At 45.1% G+C, this 17,027-nt stretch overlaps 1 protein-coding gene across 2 annotated transcripts in view; it reads left to right on the top strand.

Annotated features, from left to right (window-relative positions):
- The window catches only part of HACL1 (2-hydroxyacyl-CoA lyase 1), a 95,062-nt gene that overhangs the window by 31,181 nt on the left and 46,854 nt on the right, over positions 1 to 17,027 (top strand). For both annotated transcript variants that reach the window (XM_073630185.1, XM_073630186.1), the window contains exons 7-10: positions 446 to 540; positions 4,418 to 4,530; positions 7,047 to 7,182; positions 7,740 to 7,845. In XM_073630185.1, coding sequence (XP_073486286.1) covers positions 446 to 540; positions 4,418 to 4,530; positions 7,047 to 7,182; positions 7,740 to 7,845 — 450 coding nt within the window. The remainder of the gene's footprint in view (positions 1 to 445; positions 541 to 4,417; positions 4,531 to 7,046; positions 7,183 to 7,739; positions 7,846 to 17,027) is intronic.

Here is a 17,027-nt window from a genome sequence, read left to right as displayed (position 1 = left end):
TGATCCATAACCCAAAATCAAAAAAATCTGCATCTCTGAGGGCATACGTTTTAGGCACTTATGAGTGTAAACGCATGTATACATTTTTACCAGATGCAAGGGGTGCATTTTGTTATTGAAAAAAGCACAACAATATTTAACACACATTTAAAAAAGCATCTAAAGGCAAGCATTTTACTGATTATTTATACTGGAAGTTTGTTCTGGAAACTCCTTCACCCCTCTGTGATCAGTAACATTTTTATAGTCATGTGCATGTAGATTTAGTTAAATGATGGAGCAGTTTGTTTATACTTTGAACTGGTATGCTGTTCAGTGTAATTTGTATGTGATTCTGATTTGGGCTTCCCTATTCTACACAATCCAATGTGAGGATTTATTGTAAGTATGTTTTTAAACAATTCTCCTTCCTTTCTTCCCTTTTTGTTTGTTTTTTTTTCTTCAGGCTGTAAGGACAAGTATGTATGGCCGCCCTGGTTCTTGCTATGTGGACATTCCTGGAGACTTTGTAAACAAGTTGGTTGATAGTAGTGAAGTCAGGCAAGTCAATACCTCAGAAAGGTTGGGGGTGCTATGTAATTACAAAAGTTAGGATTTCCAAATTTGTTGTCTGGGTAATATTGCAATGTATGAGTGCCGATTTGTAATCATGCTGTTTACAATTTTGAACAGAGTCTTGTGGGTTGTGTATATCATCTACTCACAATGTGGCACCCATATCTTTGTCTGTACCTGCCAGTGCTGACACTTGAGTCTCTCCTTGGGCTGGGCTTATATGATTTAAGTTTTTTTTCATTCAACCAGCGTGTTGAAAGAAAAAGACTGTTCCGATTTCTAGGTGAATGGGGGAATTCATGATCAGTAGATCGACTTCTGGTCAACCACAGTCAGGGCCGCCAATAGGGGTGTACCACTGGTCCTCCTGTAGGGGGCCCGGGCACACAAAGGGCCTGGGAAAGCAAGGAGATTAGTGCAGCGGGGCAATTGCAGAATGATGCCCTGTGTCTGTGTTTCTCCCTGCAGCAGCTAAAGGCTGGTTTCTCTCCCTCCCACTGGCTTTTAGCTGCCGCAGGGAAAGACACAAGGCATTGTTCCATAATTGCCCCACTGCACCGATCCCCCTTTCTGCTCTGCTGACATCTGATTCCCCCTGTGTGTGTGCCCCCCTTCGCTTGAGCCTTGGGTGCCAACACCACTTGCCGGCCATGGTCCATTGCACACATAGTTGCATCAGGGAGGCAATGAAGGGAGTGTGCTGCTCTGTGTTTGGGGGGGGGGGAAAGCTTGTGCTGGCAGCTGCTGAGTAGAGCCATGTCAGCTTCTGTGAGTAGATCAAGCAAGGGCCCTGAGAGGGGTTTTGGAATGGGCAGCACCAATAATGAGAGCAGTAAATGCGGAGCTGTGGAGGGGGATATTCAAGGTGTGGGGGGGGGGGGTGCTAGGTGTAGAGGGACGAGAGCTGTGGAGGGGGAGGGTATTTTAGGTTCAGAGGGGTGAGAGCTGTGGATGGGGGGATGCTAGGTGCATCCCCATATAGTAACATGGGCTGCCTGCACACATCAATAGCCACATTAAAAAAAAAAAAAAAAAAAAAAAAAAACACTGTACAGGACATGACATCTATATGAATCAGCCCCAAGACCTCATCTACACACACAACTTAATTGATTTACTGAATGCAGTTTTATCTTTTGAGGTGTTTGTTATGTTTGTGTCCGCTGATAATGATTTTTGATATTTTCGGAGCTGCTGCCATGCAGGCTGTACGGACCCCTGTGATTTCTAACAGCAGCCCTAACCACAGTGGCCATACCCAGATTGAAATTTGTCCAGTCCCTGTTGAACTGGCTGAATTTTAATCCATGTATGGCCAGTTCAATCTTTATTTTTGTATTAATCAAATATCCTCCTCCTTCCCTCTTCTTTATTTATTTTTAGTATTCTTTTATCAAAACATGGAACAACAAAAAAAGTCCCTCTTCTCTAACCCATGTCCCTTTTTGATATGGATTAGCTCTTGCTGCACCTGCCTACCCTTATGCCGCGTACACACGGTCGGAATTTCCGACAACAAATGTTCCATGCGAGCTTGTTGTCGGAAATTCCGACCATGTGTAGGCTCCATTGGACATTTGTTGTCGGAATTTCCGACAGCAAAAATTTGAGAGCTGGATCTCAAATTTTCCGATAACAAAATCCGTTGTCGTAAATTCCGATCGTGTCTACACAATTCCGATACACAAAATTCCACGCATGCTTGGAATCAAGCAGAAGAGCCGCACTGGCTATTGAACTTCATTTTTCTCGGCTCGTTGTGTGTTGTACGTCGCCGCGTTCTTAGCGATCGGAATTTCCGACAACTTTTGTGTGACCGTGTGTATATGAGACAAGTTTGAGCCAACATCCGTCGGAAATAAATCCAGGATTTTGTTGTTGGAATGTCCGATCGTCTGTACGCGGCATATGAGGTGCAGTGTTGGGTCATAACAGTGCTCTGACCAAATAGATCAACTCAGTCCACAGTACAGAACACTTATATTCTGACTTAAAGTGGAACTTCGCCCTAAAAGGGAATTTCTGCTTTATGTTCTTTTCCTCTAACACTCAAAGACTGGCGAAGTAAACTACCTGGGTGAGGACAGCTTTGGCTTCTTTGACAGGTTAAGTGTTTTTTTTATTCAAATCAGCAGCTACAATAGTTGTAGCTGCTGACTTTCACAGTGCTTCCCTTACTGCTTAGAAGCCATCCCTCCAGTGGGTAAATGCATAAAAGTTTATGTAAAAATGCTTAAGGGAAATAAAATAGAAAGAGCCCTGTTACAGTGCATCCGGAAAGTTTTCACAGCGCTTCACTTTTTCCACATTTTATGTTGCAGCCTTATTCCAAAATGGATTACATTCATTATTTTCCTTTAAAATTTTACAAACAATACCCCATAATGACAACATGAAAGAAGTTTGTATTGAAATCTTTGCAAAGTTATTAAAAATCAAAAACGAAAAAAAATAACATGTACATAAGTATTCACGGCCTTTGCCATGACACTCAAAATCGAGCTCCGGTACATCCTGTTTCCACTGATCATCCTTGAGATGTTTGTACAACTTGATTGGAGTCCACGTTTGGTAAATTCAGTTGATAGGACATGATTTGGAAAGGCGCACACACCTGTCTATATAAGGTCCCACAGTTAACAGTGCATGCTAGAGCACAAACCAAGACATAAAGTCCCAGGAATTGTCTGTAGACCTCCGAGACAAGATTGTATTGAGGCACAGATCTGGTGAAGGGTACAGAAACATTTCTGCAGCATTGAAGGTCCCAATGAGCACAGTGGCCTCCATCACCCATAAATGGAAGAGGTTTATAACCACCAGGACACTTCCTAAAACGGGCCTCCCGGCCAAACTGAGCGATCGGGGGGGAGAAGGCCCTTAGTCAGGGAGGTGACCAAGAACCCAATGGTCACTCTGACAGAGCTCCAGCGTTTCTCTGTGGAGAGAAGAGAACCTTTCAGAAGAACAACCATCTCCACAACACTCCGCCAATCAGACCTGTATGGTAGAGTGGGCAGACGGAAGCCACTCCTCAGTAAAAGGCACATGACAGCCTGCCTGGAGTTTGCCAAAAGGCACCTGAGAAACAAAATTCTCTGGTCTGATGAAACGAAGATTGAACTCTTTGGCCTGAATGGCAAGCATCATGTCTGGAGGAAACCAGGCAGCGCTCATCACCTGGCCAAAGCCGTCCCTACAGTGAAGCATGGTGGTGGCAGCATCATTCTATGGGGATGTTTTTCAGTGGCAGTACCTGGAAGACTAGTCAGGATCGAGGGAAAGATGAATGCAGTAATGTAGAGACATCCTTGATGAAAACCTACTCCAGAGTGCTATGGACCTCAGACTAGGGTGAAGGTTCATCTTCCAACAGGACAACGACCCTAAGCACACAGCTACACTGCCCATCCAACCTGATGGAGATTGAGAGGTCCTTCAAAAAAGAATGGGAGAAACTGCCCAAAAATAAGTGTGCCATGCTTTTGTAGCATCATACACAAAAAGACTTGAGGCTGTAATTGGTGCCAAAGGTACTTCAACAAAGTATTGAGCAAAGGCTGTGAATACTTATGTACATGTTTTTTTATTTTATATTTTTAATACATTTGCAAAGATTTCAAACAAACGTCTTTCACGTTGTCATTATGGGGTATTGTTTTTAGAATTTTAAATCAAATAATGAATTTAATCCATTTTGGAATAAGACTGTAACATAGCAAAATGTGGAAAAAGTGAAGCGCTGTGAATACTTTCTGGATGCACTGTATGTGCCACACTGGCTATTGGCATGTACACCTCCAGTGAAGCATCAAACACTTTTTCATGTAGTTAAAAATAAATCTTTTTTGTCTTTCTCAAGGTACCCAGCTTGTTGTTTACCACGTCCTATCAGCCTGGCTGACCCATTAGAAGTCCAGAAAGCAGTTGCTGCACTAAAAAAAGCTCAAAACCCTCTGATTATAATAGGGAAAGGTAAGTTCTGTCTTCATATTAAGCAGAGAGTACCATATAAGAGGTTGTGTAATAGGGAGTATATAGCTGGATGATTATCAGATGTTTTATAACTGTACTGTCTCCCTTTTACTTGTAAAACACTGCACAACCTGATGGCACTACATACATCTTGCATGATGATAATACTTTGCTGATATGGTACACAGATGATCCGCCCCTTTCTATGTGCCAAAACACTGCGCTCATGGGATTAGCTCCTAACTCTAAGCAGCCACTTAAAATTGCAAACTCATGTGAATAAAAATAAATGATACACTATACACTCGCCCTCACCAATAGTGTAATCAAATAGCAGCGCTAAAAATTGCTAAAAGAACCTGAAAGAAAAATTTACAGTGATTGCTCAATGTGATACCTATATAATAGCTGTTTATTAACAGCACTAAATAAACCAAAAAGTGTATTCTAATAAACAAACACAGTGCGATCCATCTGTGTAATAATCTTAAATCAAAAATTCAACATATAAAGTCCAAAAATAAGTGAAGACGTAGTGAATAATGGTGATAATATCAACAATATGATCTTCAGTGATAATATCTTCCACCACACCGCTGTGACCGTGACTTCCACTCCCCTTCAGCGAGCAAACTCACCAGCTCTTTTTGCCTTATACTCTCGTGTTCGGCTCACAGGCTTTTCCCACACAGTAGGGGGCAAAGTGATAACCTCCAATCAATTTCTGTATAGTTATCCGCAGTATAAATGCAAATGCTCTCTCCACATGAAAGAAAGGAAAAGCGATCCAATAGTGCAGTAACGTAACAAACTTTAATAAAAAATGACACTCTCCTTCGCCATAGAACTCACATTTTACAACTTTCAATAACGCAGGTAAGCACAGCAATCATGGTCATCACCAACAACACTTCAAACGGTAACTTGGACGTATGGTGGTCACGGCAGACCCAGGTAAACTAGTGGATGGTGACACTCTCACCCGTTCCCTGGAGTCTCCCGTAGCCGCTTCCCCGCTCACTCGTATGGCGCTCCCTGTCACAGCGTCCTACGTCAAGCTTCCTCGATTGCCGTATAGCCACGCCCCGACATGTTTCGTCACAGAGGACTTATTCATGGGATCCCATGAATAAGTCCTCCGTGACGAAACATGTCGGGGCGTGGCTATACGGCAATCGAGGAAGCTTGACGTAGGGCGCTGTGACAGGGAGCGCCATACGAGTGAGCGGGGAAGCGGCTACGGGAGACTCCAGGGAACGGGTGAGAGTGTCACCATCCACTAGTTTACCTGGGTCCGCCGTGACCACCATACGTCCAAGTTACCGTTTGAAGTGTTGTTGGTGATGACCATGATTGCTGTGCTTACCTGCGTTATTGAAAGTTGTAAAATGTGAGTTCTATGGCGAAGGAGAGTGTCATTTTTTATTAAAGTTTGTTACGTTACTGCACTATTGGATCGCTTTTCCTTTCTTTCATGTGGAGAGAGCATTTGCATTTATACTGCGGATAACTATACAGAAATTGATTGGAGGTTATCACTTTGCCCCCTACTGTGTGGGAAAAGCCTGTGAGCCGAACACGAGAGTGTAAGGCAAAAAGAGCTGGTGAGTTTGCTCGCTGAAGGGGAGTGGAAGTCACGGTCACAGCGGTGTGGTGGAAGATATTATCACTGAAGATCATATTGTTGATATTATCACCATTATTCACTACGTCTTCACTTATTTTTGGACTTTATATGTTGAATTTTTGATTTAAGATTATTACACAGATGGATCGCACTGTGTTTGTTTATTAGAATACACTTTTTGGTTTATTTAGTGCTGTTAATAAACAGCTATTATATAGGTATCACATTGAGCAATCACTGTAAATTTTTCTTTCAGGTTCTTTTAGCAATTTTTAGCGCTGCTATTTGATTACACTATTGGTGAGGGCGAGTGTATAGTGTATCATTTATTTTTATTCACATGATGATAATACTGCAAAATGCCAATTACCCAGTGATTTTAAATGCAAATGAACTTTGCTTGTAACTAGTACACGGAGGACTTGGATTTTCCAAATTTGAAGCTCCTATGACAAGCACAATGATGCATATACTTTTATTCTCATACAGCTCTAGTATATGCAGTACCCCATTCTACAATTTTCAGAAAGTTGTCTTTTTGTAAAGAGTTAGAACTCCGGTCATTGTTATTACAGGTTGCGTCCCCACTGGTTTTCTTGTTGTCAGTAAAGTGAAAATAAATCTTACCAAAGAGAACAGAGAGTAATAGTAAAACTTTTTTTTTTCCATTTAGCAAGGGGAATGGCTAGAACCTTTGTCAGGGATTTACTGTTGTGTGTATCCTTTTATTGGAAAATTTCACCCATCATATCCTGATCCAATGTCAGCTGTTGCAAGAGGTCCCAACACTTTAACTTATGTTGGGTGACCTGTGGTTACAGGAGTTTTCATATGATTGTAGCTTTCACCAATTTGAACGAATATTTTATTTATTTTTATTTTTTTTAAGGTGCTGCTTTTTCACAAGCAGAGAACAATATACGGAGGTTAGTGAATGAATGTGGGCTTCCATTTTTACCAACGCCGATGGGTAAAGGTGTTGTACCCGATGATCATCCATTTAGTGTTGCTGCTGCCAGATCCAGGTATGTTTACCAGGGAAAGTAAAGGGTTGATTTCCTAGCAAATAAGCAACAACTCCTTGTTGACTCATTAGTTATTTAACTCTCTACCTTTTAATCTCTTGGTGCCGGCCATATGCAAATATGCGGCCTCTCAGCGCCTGGTCCTTAGCAGTGAGAGGCTGCATATTTGCGTGAATTGCTGCCAAAACACGTGTGCTTAGAGCACGCGCACACGTTCCCAGCACAGTTATCGTCGCCTGACCGAAAGCTTGCGATCAGGAGTTTTCGGGTCACATGACTGCTGTGACAGCCAATCACAGGGGTCATGTGGTCATAAGCCCCGCCTCCCAGCATCATAAACCTATTAAAGGGACGGGAGGCCCCGGCGCTAAGAGGTTAAAGTGTGTTAAAGGGTATGAAGGGTGCAAACAATGGTTACAATCTGTTTATTCCTTTACTGTTTATAACTATTTGTCTCTTCTTTTTATTGCTGCTTATAAACTATTTTTCATGTTGCTCACTATATACAGTATTTTTTGATTGGTTGTTACTTGATAATGGATTTTTCTTGCCTCCAGCGCATTGCTGCATGCAGATCTTATACTGCTATTGGGTGCCAGACTGAACTGGATGTTGCACTTTGGTCTTCCACCAAGGTTTCAGCCAGATGTGAAGATCATCCAGGTAAGATGTGGTTTGTTTGGTTAGGAAAATAGAAACACATGTTATAATGCCATAGTGATGTGATGTTTTGCATAAATGTAATGCTGTGAGAAGAACATTTTGCAAAATTTATACTTCTATTCGACTTCTATTATATTCTGTGGGTTTGGTGCGCTTTCAGGAAGAGCACCGCACCTGCAGGACATAATAGAAGTCTATGGCTAAGTGCAGCAAACCCGTAGGAAAGATATCAGTACACTGCACTGCACCCATGGTGCAGGGGGCTCAAAACAGTCAGGTTTCATTTTACATTTGCCGTTTGGGGGTGGTAAAACTCCCTATTTAAGATGTGTTTTTATCAACCCTGCCCCAACCATACCCCCTTTAGCAATACCCCCTGTAGTATGGTACGGTAGTATGGCAATTAGAGGATTAAATTGGGGTGTGAGGAGGCGACACTGGGCCCAGTGATCTTTGACTTGGGGGGGGGGGGGGGGGGGGGGGGGGGGGGGGGGGGTGTACTGAAAAAAATATACAGGCTGCTATTGGTGATCTCTCCATTTGAACATGCTAGTTACTCGATGATTGCTGAGTCCCTACCTGATACAAATTAGTTCTGACTTCACTCACATTACCCTTGCTGCATACTTTCTACAAAATAATGGCGTTTTAGGGATTAGGGCATTATAAACTCTTAATGTACCCATGTCTTTAAGATGCCTACACTTAAAGAAGGAGTACACTTCCCTGGTTTGTTCTTACCTATAGGTACTGTAAATATCTCCTAACCGTGCAATGTTTAGGAGATATTTACTGTATATGCCGCTGATGGTGTCATCGGCGCATGCGCTCTGAAGGAATGGCCACTCGTGCGATTTCTTCAAAACCCTGTGCCGTGACCGGCAGCTCCCGCGCGCATGCGTGGGTGTGACTTGATGCGGCTCCGGCCGGTCACAGAGCCGGAGTCTGCGGACCCGGAAGGAAGACTGGCAAGTATGGATGCGACCTCCAGCGAAGACAATAAGGGATTCGTTTGCAGGTACATATTAGCACATTATGCCTTTACTTTGCAGGTAAGAAAAAAAAAAATAACACAAGCAGTTTACTTCCTTCTTAACTTCCCAGTTCTGCCAAACTGTTGCAGCCATTACTTGGGTGTCGCACAAGCCGTGACACTTCACGGCATGGGGAGAGGGTGAGGGATAGCAGAGCAGAGCTAAAAACTCTGGTTAGGATTACCTCTGTAGGTATTTAAGATATAAGAAATCAGTGGGCCATTTAATTTCATTATTTAGTTTAGGTATAGAACATTCTATAGAGCAGCGGTTGCCAACCAGTGGTCCGTGAGAACGTTTTGGTGGTCCCCATTGTGGCGGATGTATTCTGCCCAATGTTTCCAGTGTTGTTCTCAATGCCTGCTGACAGCATTGATACCCGATGCCTCCTCCTGTAGTTTTGGCTCCTGTGAACTCAGGTGGAGTCGCTGGGACTAATGCATAGAGCGGGAGGTGAAGGAGGAGACTTCCATTGGCATTGCTGATCAGACTTTGGGAGGGAGCATGGAGCTCGAGCACTTGGCTGGATAAGGAGGTGAGATCCAATGATTAGTCTGTGTAAGGCAGCAGTGTGATACAGAGTGCAGAGGGGGGACAGAGAGCCGAAGCATTGTGCCTATACAGTAAGGCCTCAGTGTGATCCAAGGGGAGGGGGCAGAGAGCTGGAGCATTGTGTGTGTGTATACAGTAAGGCATCAGTATGATCCAGGGGGAGGAGGGCAGAGAACCTGAGCATTGTGTGTACAAGGCATGTAAAATTCATGTTAGTGATACACAGGATTCAAAATTGTGTGTTTAGTGGTCCGTGAGGTCCGAAAGGTTGGCGAGCACTAATATAGAGTATGCTGGTGCCCTCCACTGATGACAAGCTTTTTCGCCATTCCATGATGTGCATTAAGCTTTAAACCCACATTATTTACATTTTCTGTATGTTTAAATATGCACACTTCAATAAAGACTTTGCTTTTGTGAAAGGAAAACTGGGTAGCTCTTTGGTGACCCTAGTGAACCTGTACCTCCCCAACACTGGGCAGATTGGATTTATTTAAGTCTACTTTGACTAAATTGCAGGATTTTGCAGAGGGGGCAGTGCTCCTTGGAGGTGACCTAAATTTTAGCACTCTGTTTCGTAAGACAACTGCTGGGAATACGGTCCTTCATTCCGATAGTTTTCACCCGACCCCATTGAAGAACTTGATCCCCTATGGACAGTATTTGCGCCTCCGGCGCAATTGTTCAGATGACGCTCTGTTCAAAAAAAGAAGCGGAGGGGCTCCAAGATCGACTGTTAGCAAGGGGCTACAGCAGATCATGCCTTAAAAAAGCTTATAATCAAGTTATAGGACACTCTAGATCTCAGCTACTTTTTAAATCTAAACCCTCCCAAGGCTCTGAATGTAACCCTACCCGGATCATCATGCGTTATTCCTGACAATACCAGGCCATTAAAAAGATCATAGAGCGTCATTGGAACATCCTCACGGATGATCCTAAACTGCGTGGATTCGTTCATGGAAAAACCCACCATAACGTACAAAAGAGCTATGTCACTACGTGACAAGCTTGTTCGGAGTGAATACACCAACGCAAATATGAGATTGAAGCACTGTCCCACAGTGGGTTCTTTCCCCTGTGGACATTGCTCATACTGTTCACTCATTAAACAAGATAAAATCTTTGTGTTGCCCAACGGCAACACATTTACACCCACACAATTTGTGAATTGCTGCACCCGCGGAATAGTATATCTGATGGAATGCGAATGTGGTGCATACTACGTGGGGAAAACCAGGCAGGAATTCTGGAAACGCATTTCCCAACATGTTTACAGCATGGAGGTGGGGAATCCGTACCTCCCCATCGGGAGGCACATAATTAGTACACACAATTACAGTGTCCCCAGAGTCACCTTTTGTGGCCCTTTACAAAATAAAGATTCCCACTAGAGGTGGCGACTGGAACAAGTCTCTGCTGCAAAAAGAGCAGAGATGGATATTCCAGTTACAGGCCACCTCTCCACCGGGTCTAAACGAATCAATCTCGTATGCCCCTTTTCTGCAGGGGTTCTCATCTGGGAAGACACAATAACTTATGGAAAAGGAACTCCTATCCCACACGTGCTAAAATATTCTGTGTAAATATAAGACCCATCAATATCATCATTCCTTTTCCCTCCTTTTTTCCTCTTCCCTCCCCTGTTTCTTCCCATTTCCCCTCTTTCCCCCCCTTTCCTCCCCCTTTCCCTTCTCCCTTCTTTCCCCCTCCCCTGTCCCCCTTCCCTCCCCTTCCCCTTTCCCACCCCCCTCTCTTTCCTTTCCCCTTTCCCCCCCTCCCCCCTTCCCCCTTTTTTTTTTTTTTCTCCCCCCCCCATTCTTCCTTTCCCCCCTCCCCCCCTCTTTTCGTGTCCTCCCCCCCCCCCCCCCACGACGACCAAAGTGGAGCTTTCCACCACATATTTTATCCATTTAGCGTTTCCAGTCTTATGTATACTGCTGCCTGGTTTTCCCCATGTATAATTATTAGTGTCATTATTGTTCTTTCCATTATTCTTAAATGTATGAGGTGTATACTGTTGTGTAGGTTATGGGATCTAACGATAATGGATCATACACTTTAAAACGCTCTATTTCTGAGGAAAATTTAGCTTAAAATACAGTTCAGAGTTCTTCATATGTAACAACATTTGGTATTATGTAATTTTTCTTTTTTGTTTATATGTCATTTAATTATGTAGTTGCAAGAGGACTATGCCACCATAATTGTGTAACCATGCTTAAGCAAACAATGATATGCAATGAACGATGTACATAGTATGGTCAGCCAGCAGTTAATCCACATTGCATGGACCATATATGCAGTACCCTGTGAATAAGCGATGAGGACTGTTATTACCATATCTCCACTATTATCCATCCACACAGTATCTGATTCATGACTGTATGGCGCTGTGTTTACTGCTGCCTCTCCTTCAATGCCCGTTCTTCTCCTCTGGGTGCGGGGGAGCACCTTGTGTCTTCCTGGCAGGGTGAGAGAGGGGACGCTTGGGCCCTGCGTCTCCTATATGCGCCCACTAGGTGGCCACACCTTGTATTGGGCACTTCTCGCCCTACCAGCGGCGTCCCGGATCTCTTCCGGACGCCGTGCTCACGCGCGCGCACCCTAGTGCGCGTGACGTAGCGGCGCCTGCGCAGTTGCGGCGGAAGCGACGGGGATGCTCGGAGGTGTTATCCTCTCCGGAACGCCGGGGGGATCACGTTTAGAGCGCACAGTTGTGCTGCTCGTTTCCCCCATTGTGGGGGGGGGGATGAGGGGGGGCAAACACATACTTGCACCTGATGGGAGTTAGTCAATTGACACTCCCTATAAATATAAGAAATCTCAGAGGCACCTTATTGGATCCTCTTCAACTCGGAGACGCTAGGCAAGGCACTGACTGATCCATCAGAGTGGTAAGTACACCCGGAATGATGGCAATATTTCTATTTAGTTTTCTAGCAACTTGTTTCATTTCAAATCATCTCTGATCTTGCCATGACTTTTCATCTACAATCCAATTTTTCAGAACCATGAATGTATCAACTCTTTTATTCAGTTCAGCCTGATTGGGTAACTAGTTCCACTACCACCCTTGCACTTTGACACGGTGTTGTTGCTTGTTGTTTTTTCACGGTATGTTGTTTGTGTGTTGTGCACTGCTGTGTTAAAGTTTTTTTTTTTTTTTTTTTTTTTTTTTTTCCTTTCTACACTCACAGTCCTCTTCTTTCCTTCCTTCTCACACATACTCACTGTCCATTCCACACACATCCTCACTCCTCGTCCCATTCCCTCACACTCCCCACATACCCACTCCCTATCCCTATCACCTTTTCACTTAATCACATTTCACTCACTCACCACCTCACCCCCCCTCCTATTCATAGCACTCTCCTCCTTCCGTGTTTTCCTGTGTTCTTTTTTCCTCCCTCCCTTTTTCCTCCACTTCCTTATCCTTTTCCTTTCTATCTTTCCTTCTATCCTCCCCTTTTTCTTCCCCTTTTCTCTTCCCCTCCCCTTCTTCCCCTCCCCTTCTTCCCATCCTTTCCCTCTATTCTTCTTCCCTTCCCTTTTCTTCCCTTGCACCTTTTCCCTCCCCGTCTTTTCCCCTTCCCCTGTTTCTCTCCCCCCCTCCTTTTCCCCTTCCCCCCCCCCCCTTCTTTCCCTTCCCCCTCTTCCTTTCTCTTCCTTTTGTCCCCCCTTCTCCCCCCCCCCCCCCCTCTCTCTTTTCACCCTGTCCCATCTAGCGCCGCTGGTCTCCCTTTTTTCCCCCTCCCCCCCTTTTTTTCACCTTGCCATTCACTTGTGGTCTGTTGGCACTTTTACCCCATTAATTCTTTCATATACTCTTTTATGTCGCATGGTGATTAATCGGCAGCAGGGCATTTGCTATTTTCCAGTTGATTTCTGTCTCACTCACTTATTCTTTGTTCACTTTTTTCTTTCCCTTTCTTTCCACTCTTTCCTCACATGCCTTCCCCTTCCCCTTCTCCTCCCTTTCCTCTTCCCCCCCCCCTCCCTTCCCCCTTCTCCCCCCCCCCTCCCTTCCCCCTCCCTTCCCCCTCCCTTCCCCCTTCTCCCTTCCCCCTCCCTTCCCCCTCCTTCCTCCTCCTTCCTCTCTCTTTTTCTTCCCCCTCCCCTTTTCATTCTTTAGCAATGCCCTCCTGCATACCCATGGATTCATAATCTAGTAACCGTATAGAACTCCATGGTTGGTAAATTTCTTAACCATGTGGATGAACCAACTGACCCTTCGTCTTTCATTTTTTATTTTTTATTTTTAGCACTAACGTGAATTCATCTGAGTGCGGTTTGGATTGCCTATTTTGCCCCTTCCTTTCCCTCCCTCTCCTGTATGGGGGGTTGGTAGATGTGATCTCTCGTAAGATACATTCAGTCCACCGCCCGCCCCCTGGGAGTTGATCCGACACGGGGGAGACAGGGTAGCGGAGGAGAAATCGCATCACCCCAAACATTTTGCAATGTTAGAAACGACATTGTAACGTCACAAATTCTGCGATAGGTAACTATACAACTCATTCAGTTACACTACAGGGTATGCATGTATGGTTTTGGTACTGTGGAAATCTGATGTTATGTTTGATATATGTTGCCTTTTTTATAGTGGACAGTCATCCTCTGAAGAAGACCCGGGAAGGGTCGAAACGTGTCAGGATTTTTATATATAATCTTCGTTGTTCCACATATACTGTATTGCATATTGTCCTTATTTATAGGCATTTATTGTCATCCAACCTCAAGGATTCATTATTGGGGAATTTTGGCTGCCCCCGTATACATTGTGTCTTGCATTGGTTTTAATTGTAGGCTTTTGTCCGTTGCAATTGTACGCCACATTCAGTTCATGTCCTGACTCTAATAGTCAGTATTCATTCTAGTGAATTTTCTTTTTTAATATGTTATTTATATTTTTTGTACCAATAAAATTCAATTTTTTCAACCACCTATATTGCACTTTATTGGCTGCTTAAAAGCCCCGATAGGGGGTTTTCATATTTTGTCATGCACTTTATGGGGTGTGCGGCCTATCCGTCTACACTCATGTGAGTGCTTTTTGTTGTTTCAATAAAGACTTTGCTTTTGTGAAAGGAAAACTGGGTAGCTCTTTGGTGACCCTGGTGAACCTGTACATCCCCAACACTGGGCAGATTGGATTTATTTAAGTCTACTTTGACTAAATTGCAGGATTTTGCAGAGGGGGCAGTGCTCCTTGGAGGTGACCTAAATTTTCCCATGGACCCGTCCTTAGATACATCCAGACACACTTCCCAGATCTCGTATGTAGCGCTTAAACGATTAAAGAAAAACCTATATGCTTTCCATCTAGTAGATGTGTGGAGAATCTTGAACCCAGCCCAGAGGGATTATACGTTGTATTCCCACCCTCATGATTCGTAAACTAGAATTGACCTTTTCTTTTTGCCCCAGTCTCTTCTTTCCAGGGTGAGATCGGCCTCTATAGGGTCCATTACCTTTTCGGATCATGCCCCGGTCTTCGTGGACATTGATATCCTGCCCCCGGCACCTAGACAGTGGCAATGGAAGCTTAACCACTTGCCGACCGCCGCACGACTATATACGTCGACAGAGCGGCACGGGCAGGCAAAAGGACGTATATGTACGTCCTTGCCTGCCCGCGGGTGGGGGGTCCGATCGGACCCCCCCCCGGTGCCTGCGGCGGTCGGCAAATCTCCCCCGGCGATCGGAGGTGAGGGGGAGGCCATCCATTCGTGGCCCCCCCCTCGCGATCGCTCTCAGCCAATGGGATCATTTCCCTGCCTCTGTATTGTACACAGAGGCAGAGGAAATGATGTCATCTCTCTTCGGCTCGGTATTTTCCGTTCCGGGCCGAGGAGAGAAGACTGCAATGTAAGTGCACCAACACACTACACACAGTAGAACATGCCAGGCACACTAAACACCCGATCCCCCCCCCCGATCGCCCCCCGATCCCCCCCAATCACCCCCCCCCCCTGTCACAAACTGACACCAGCAGTTTTTTTTTTTTTTTCTGATTACTGTATTGGTGTCAGTTTGTGACAGTTACAGTGTCAGGGCAGTGAGTGTTAGGCCCCCTGTAGGTCTAGGGTACCCCCCTAACCCCCCCTAATAAAGTTTTAACCCCTTGATCACCCCCTGTCACCAGTGTCGCTAAGCGATCATTTTTCTGATCGCTGTATTAGTGTCGCTGGTGATGCTAGTTAGGGACGTAAATATTTAGGTTCGCTGTCAGAGTTTTATAGCGACAGGGACCCCCATATACTATCTAATAAATGTTTTAACCCCTTGATTGCCCCCTAGTTAACCCTTTCACCACTGATCACTGTATAACCGTTACGGGTGACGCTGGTTAGTTTGTTTATTTTTTATAGTGTCAGGGAACCCGCCGTTTATTACCGAATAAAGATTTAGCCCCCTGATCGTCCGGCGGTGATATGCGTCGCCCCAGGCAGCGTCAGATTAGCGTCAGTACCGCTAACACCCACGCACGCAGCATACGCCTCCCTTAGTGGTATAGTATCTGATCGCATCAATATCTGATCCGATCAGATCTATACTAGCGTCCCCAGCAGTTTAGGGTTCCCAAAAACACAGTGTTAGCGGGATCAGCCCAGATACCTGCTAGCACCTGCGTTTTGCCCCTCCGCCCAGCTCGGCCCAGCCCACCCAAGTGCAGTATCGATCGATCACTGTCACTTACAAAACACTAAACGCATAACTGCAGCGTTCGCAGAGTCAGGCCTGATCCCTGCGATCGCTAACAGTTTTTTTGGTAGCATTTTGGTGAAATGGCAAGCACCAGCCCCAGGCAGCGTCAGGTTAGTGCCAGTACCGCTAACACCCACGCACCGTACACCTCCCTTAGTGGTATAGTATCTGAACGCATCAATATCTGATCCGATCAGATCTATACTAGCGTCCCCAGCAGTTTAGGGTTCCCAAAAACGCAGTGTTAGCGGGATCAACCCAGATACCTGCTAGCACCTGCGTTTTACCCCTCCGCCCGGCCCAGCCCAGCCCACCCAAGTGCAGTATCGATCGATCACTGTCACTTACAAAACACTAAACGCATAACTGCAGCGTTCGCAGAGTCAGGCCTGATCCCTGCGATCGCTAACAGTTTTTTTTGTAGCGTTTTGGTGAACTGGCAAGCACCAGCCCCAGGCAGCGTCAGGTTAGTGCCAGTAGCGCTAACACCCACGCACGCACTGTACACCTCCCTTAGTGGTATAGTATCTGAACTGATCAATATCTGATCCGATCAGATCTATACTGGCGTCCCCAGCAGTTTAGGGTTCCCAAAAACGCAGTGTTAGCGGGATCAGCCCAGATACCTGCTAGCACCTGCGTTTTGCCCCTCCGCCCGGCCAAGCCCAGCCCACCCAAGTGCAGTATCGATCGATCACTGTCACTTACAAAACACTAAATGCATAACTGCAGCGTTCGCAGAGTCAGGCCTGATCCCTGCGATCGTTAACAGTTTTTTTGGTAGCGTTTTGGTGAACTGGCAAGTGCCAGCGGCCTAGTACACCCCGGTCGTAGTCAAACCAGCACTGCAGTAACACTTGGTGACGTGGCGAGTCCCATAAGTGC

Source organism: Aquarana catesbeiana, linkage group LG05 (assembly GCF_042186555.1).
Source record: "Aquarana catesbeiana isolate 2022-GZ linkage group LG05, ASM4218655v1, whole genome shotgun sequence".
In the NCBI taxonomy this organism is placed as follows: Eukaryota; Metazoa; Chordata; class Amphibia; order Anura; family Ranidae; genus Aquarana; species Aquarana catesbeiana.
This window is presented reverse-complemented; position numbering and strand designations above follow the sequence as displayed.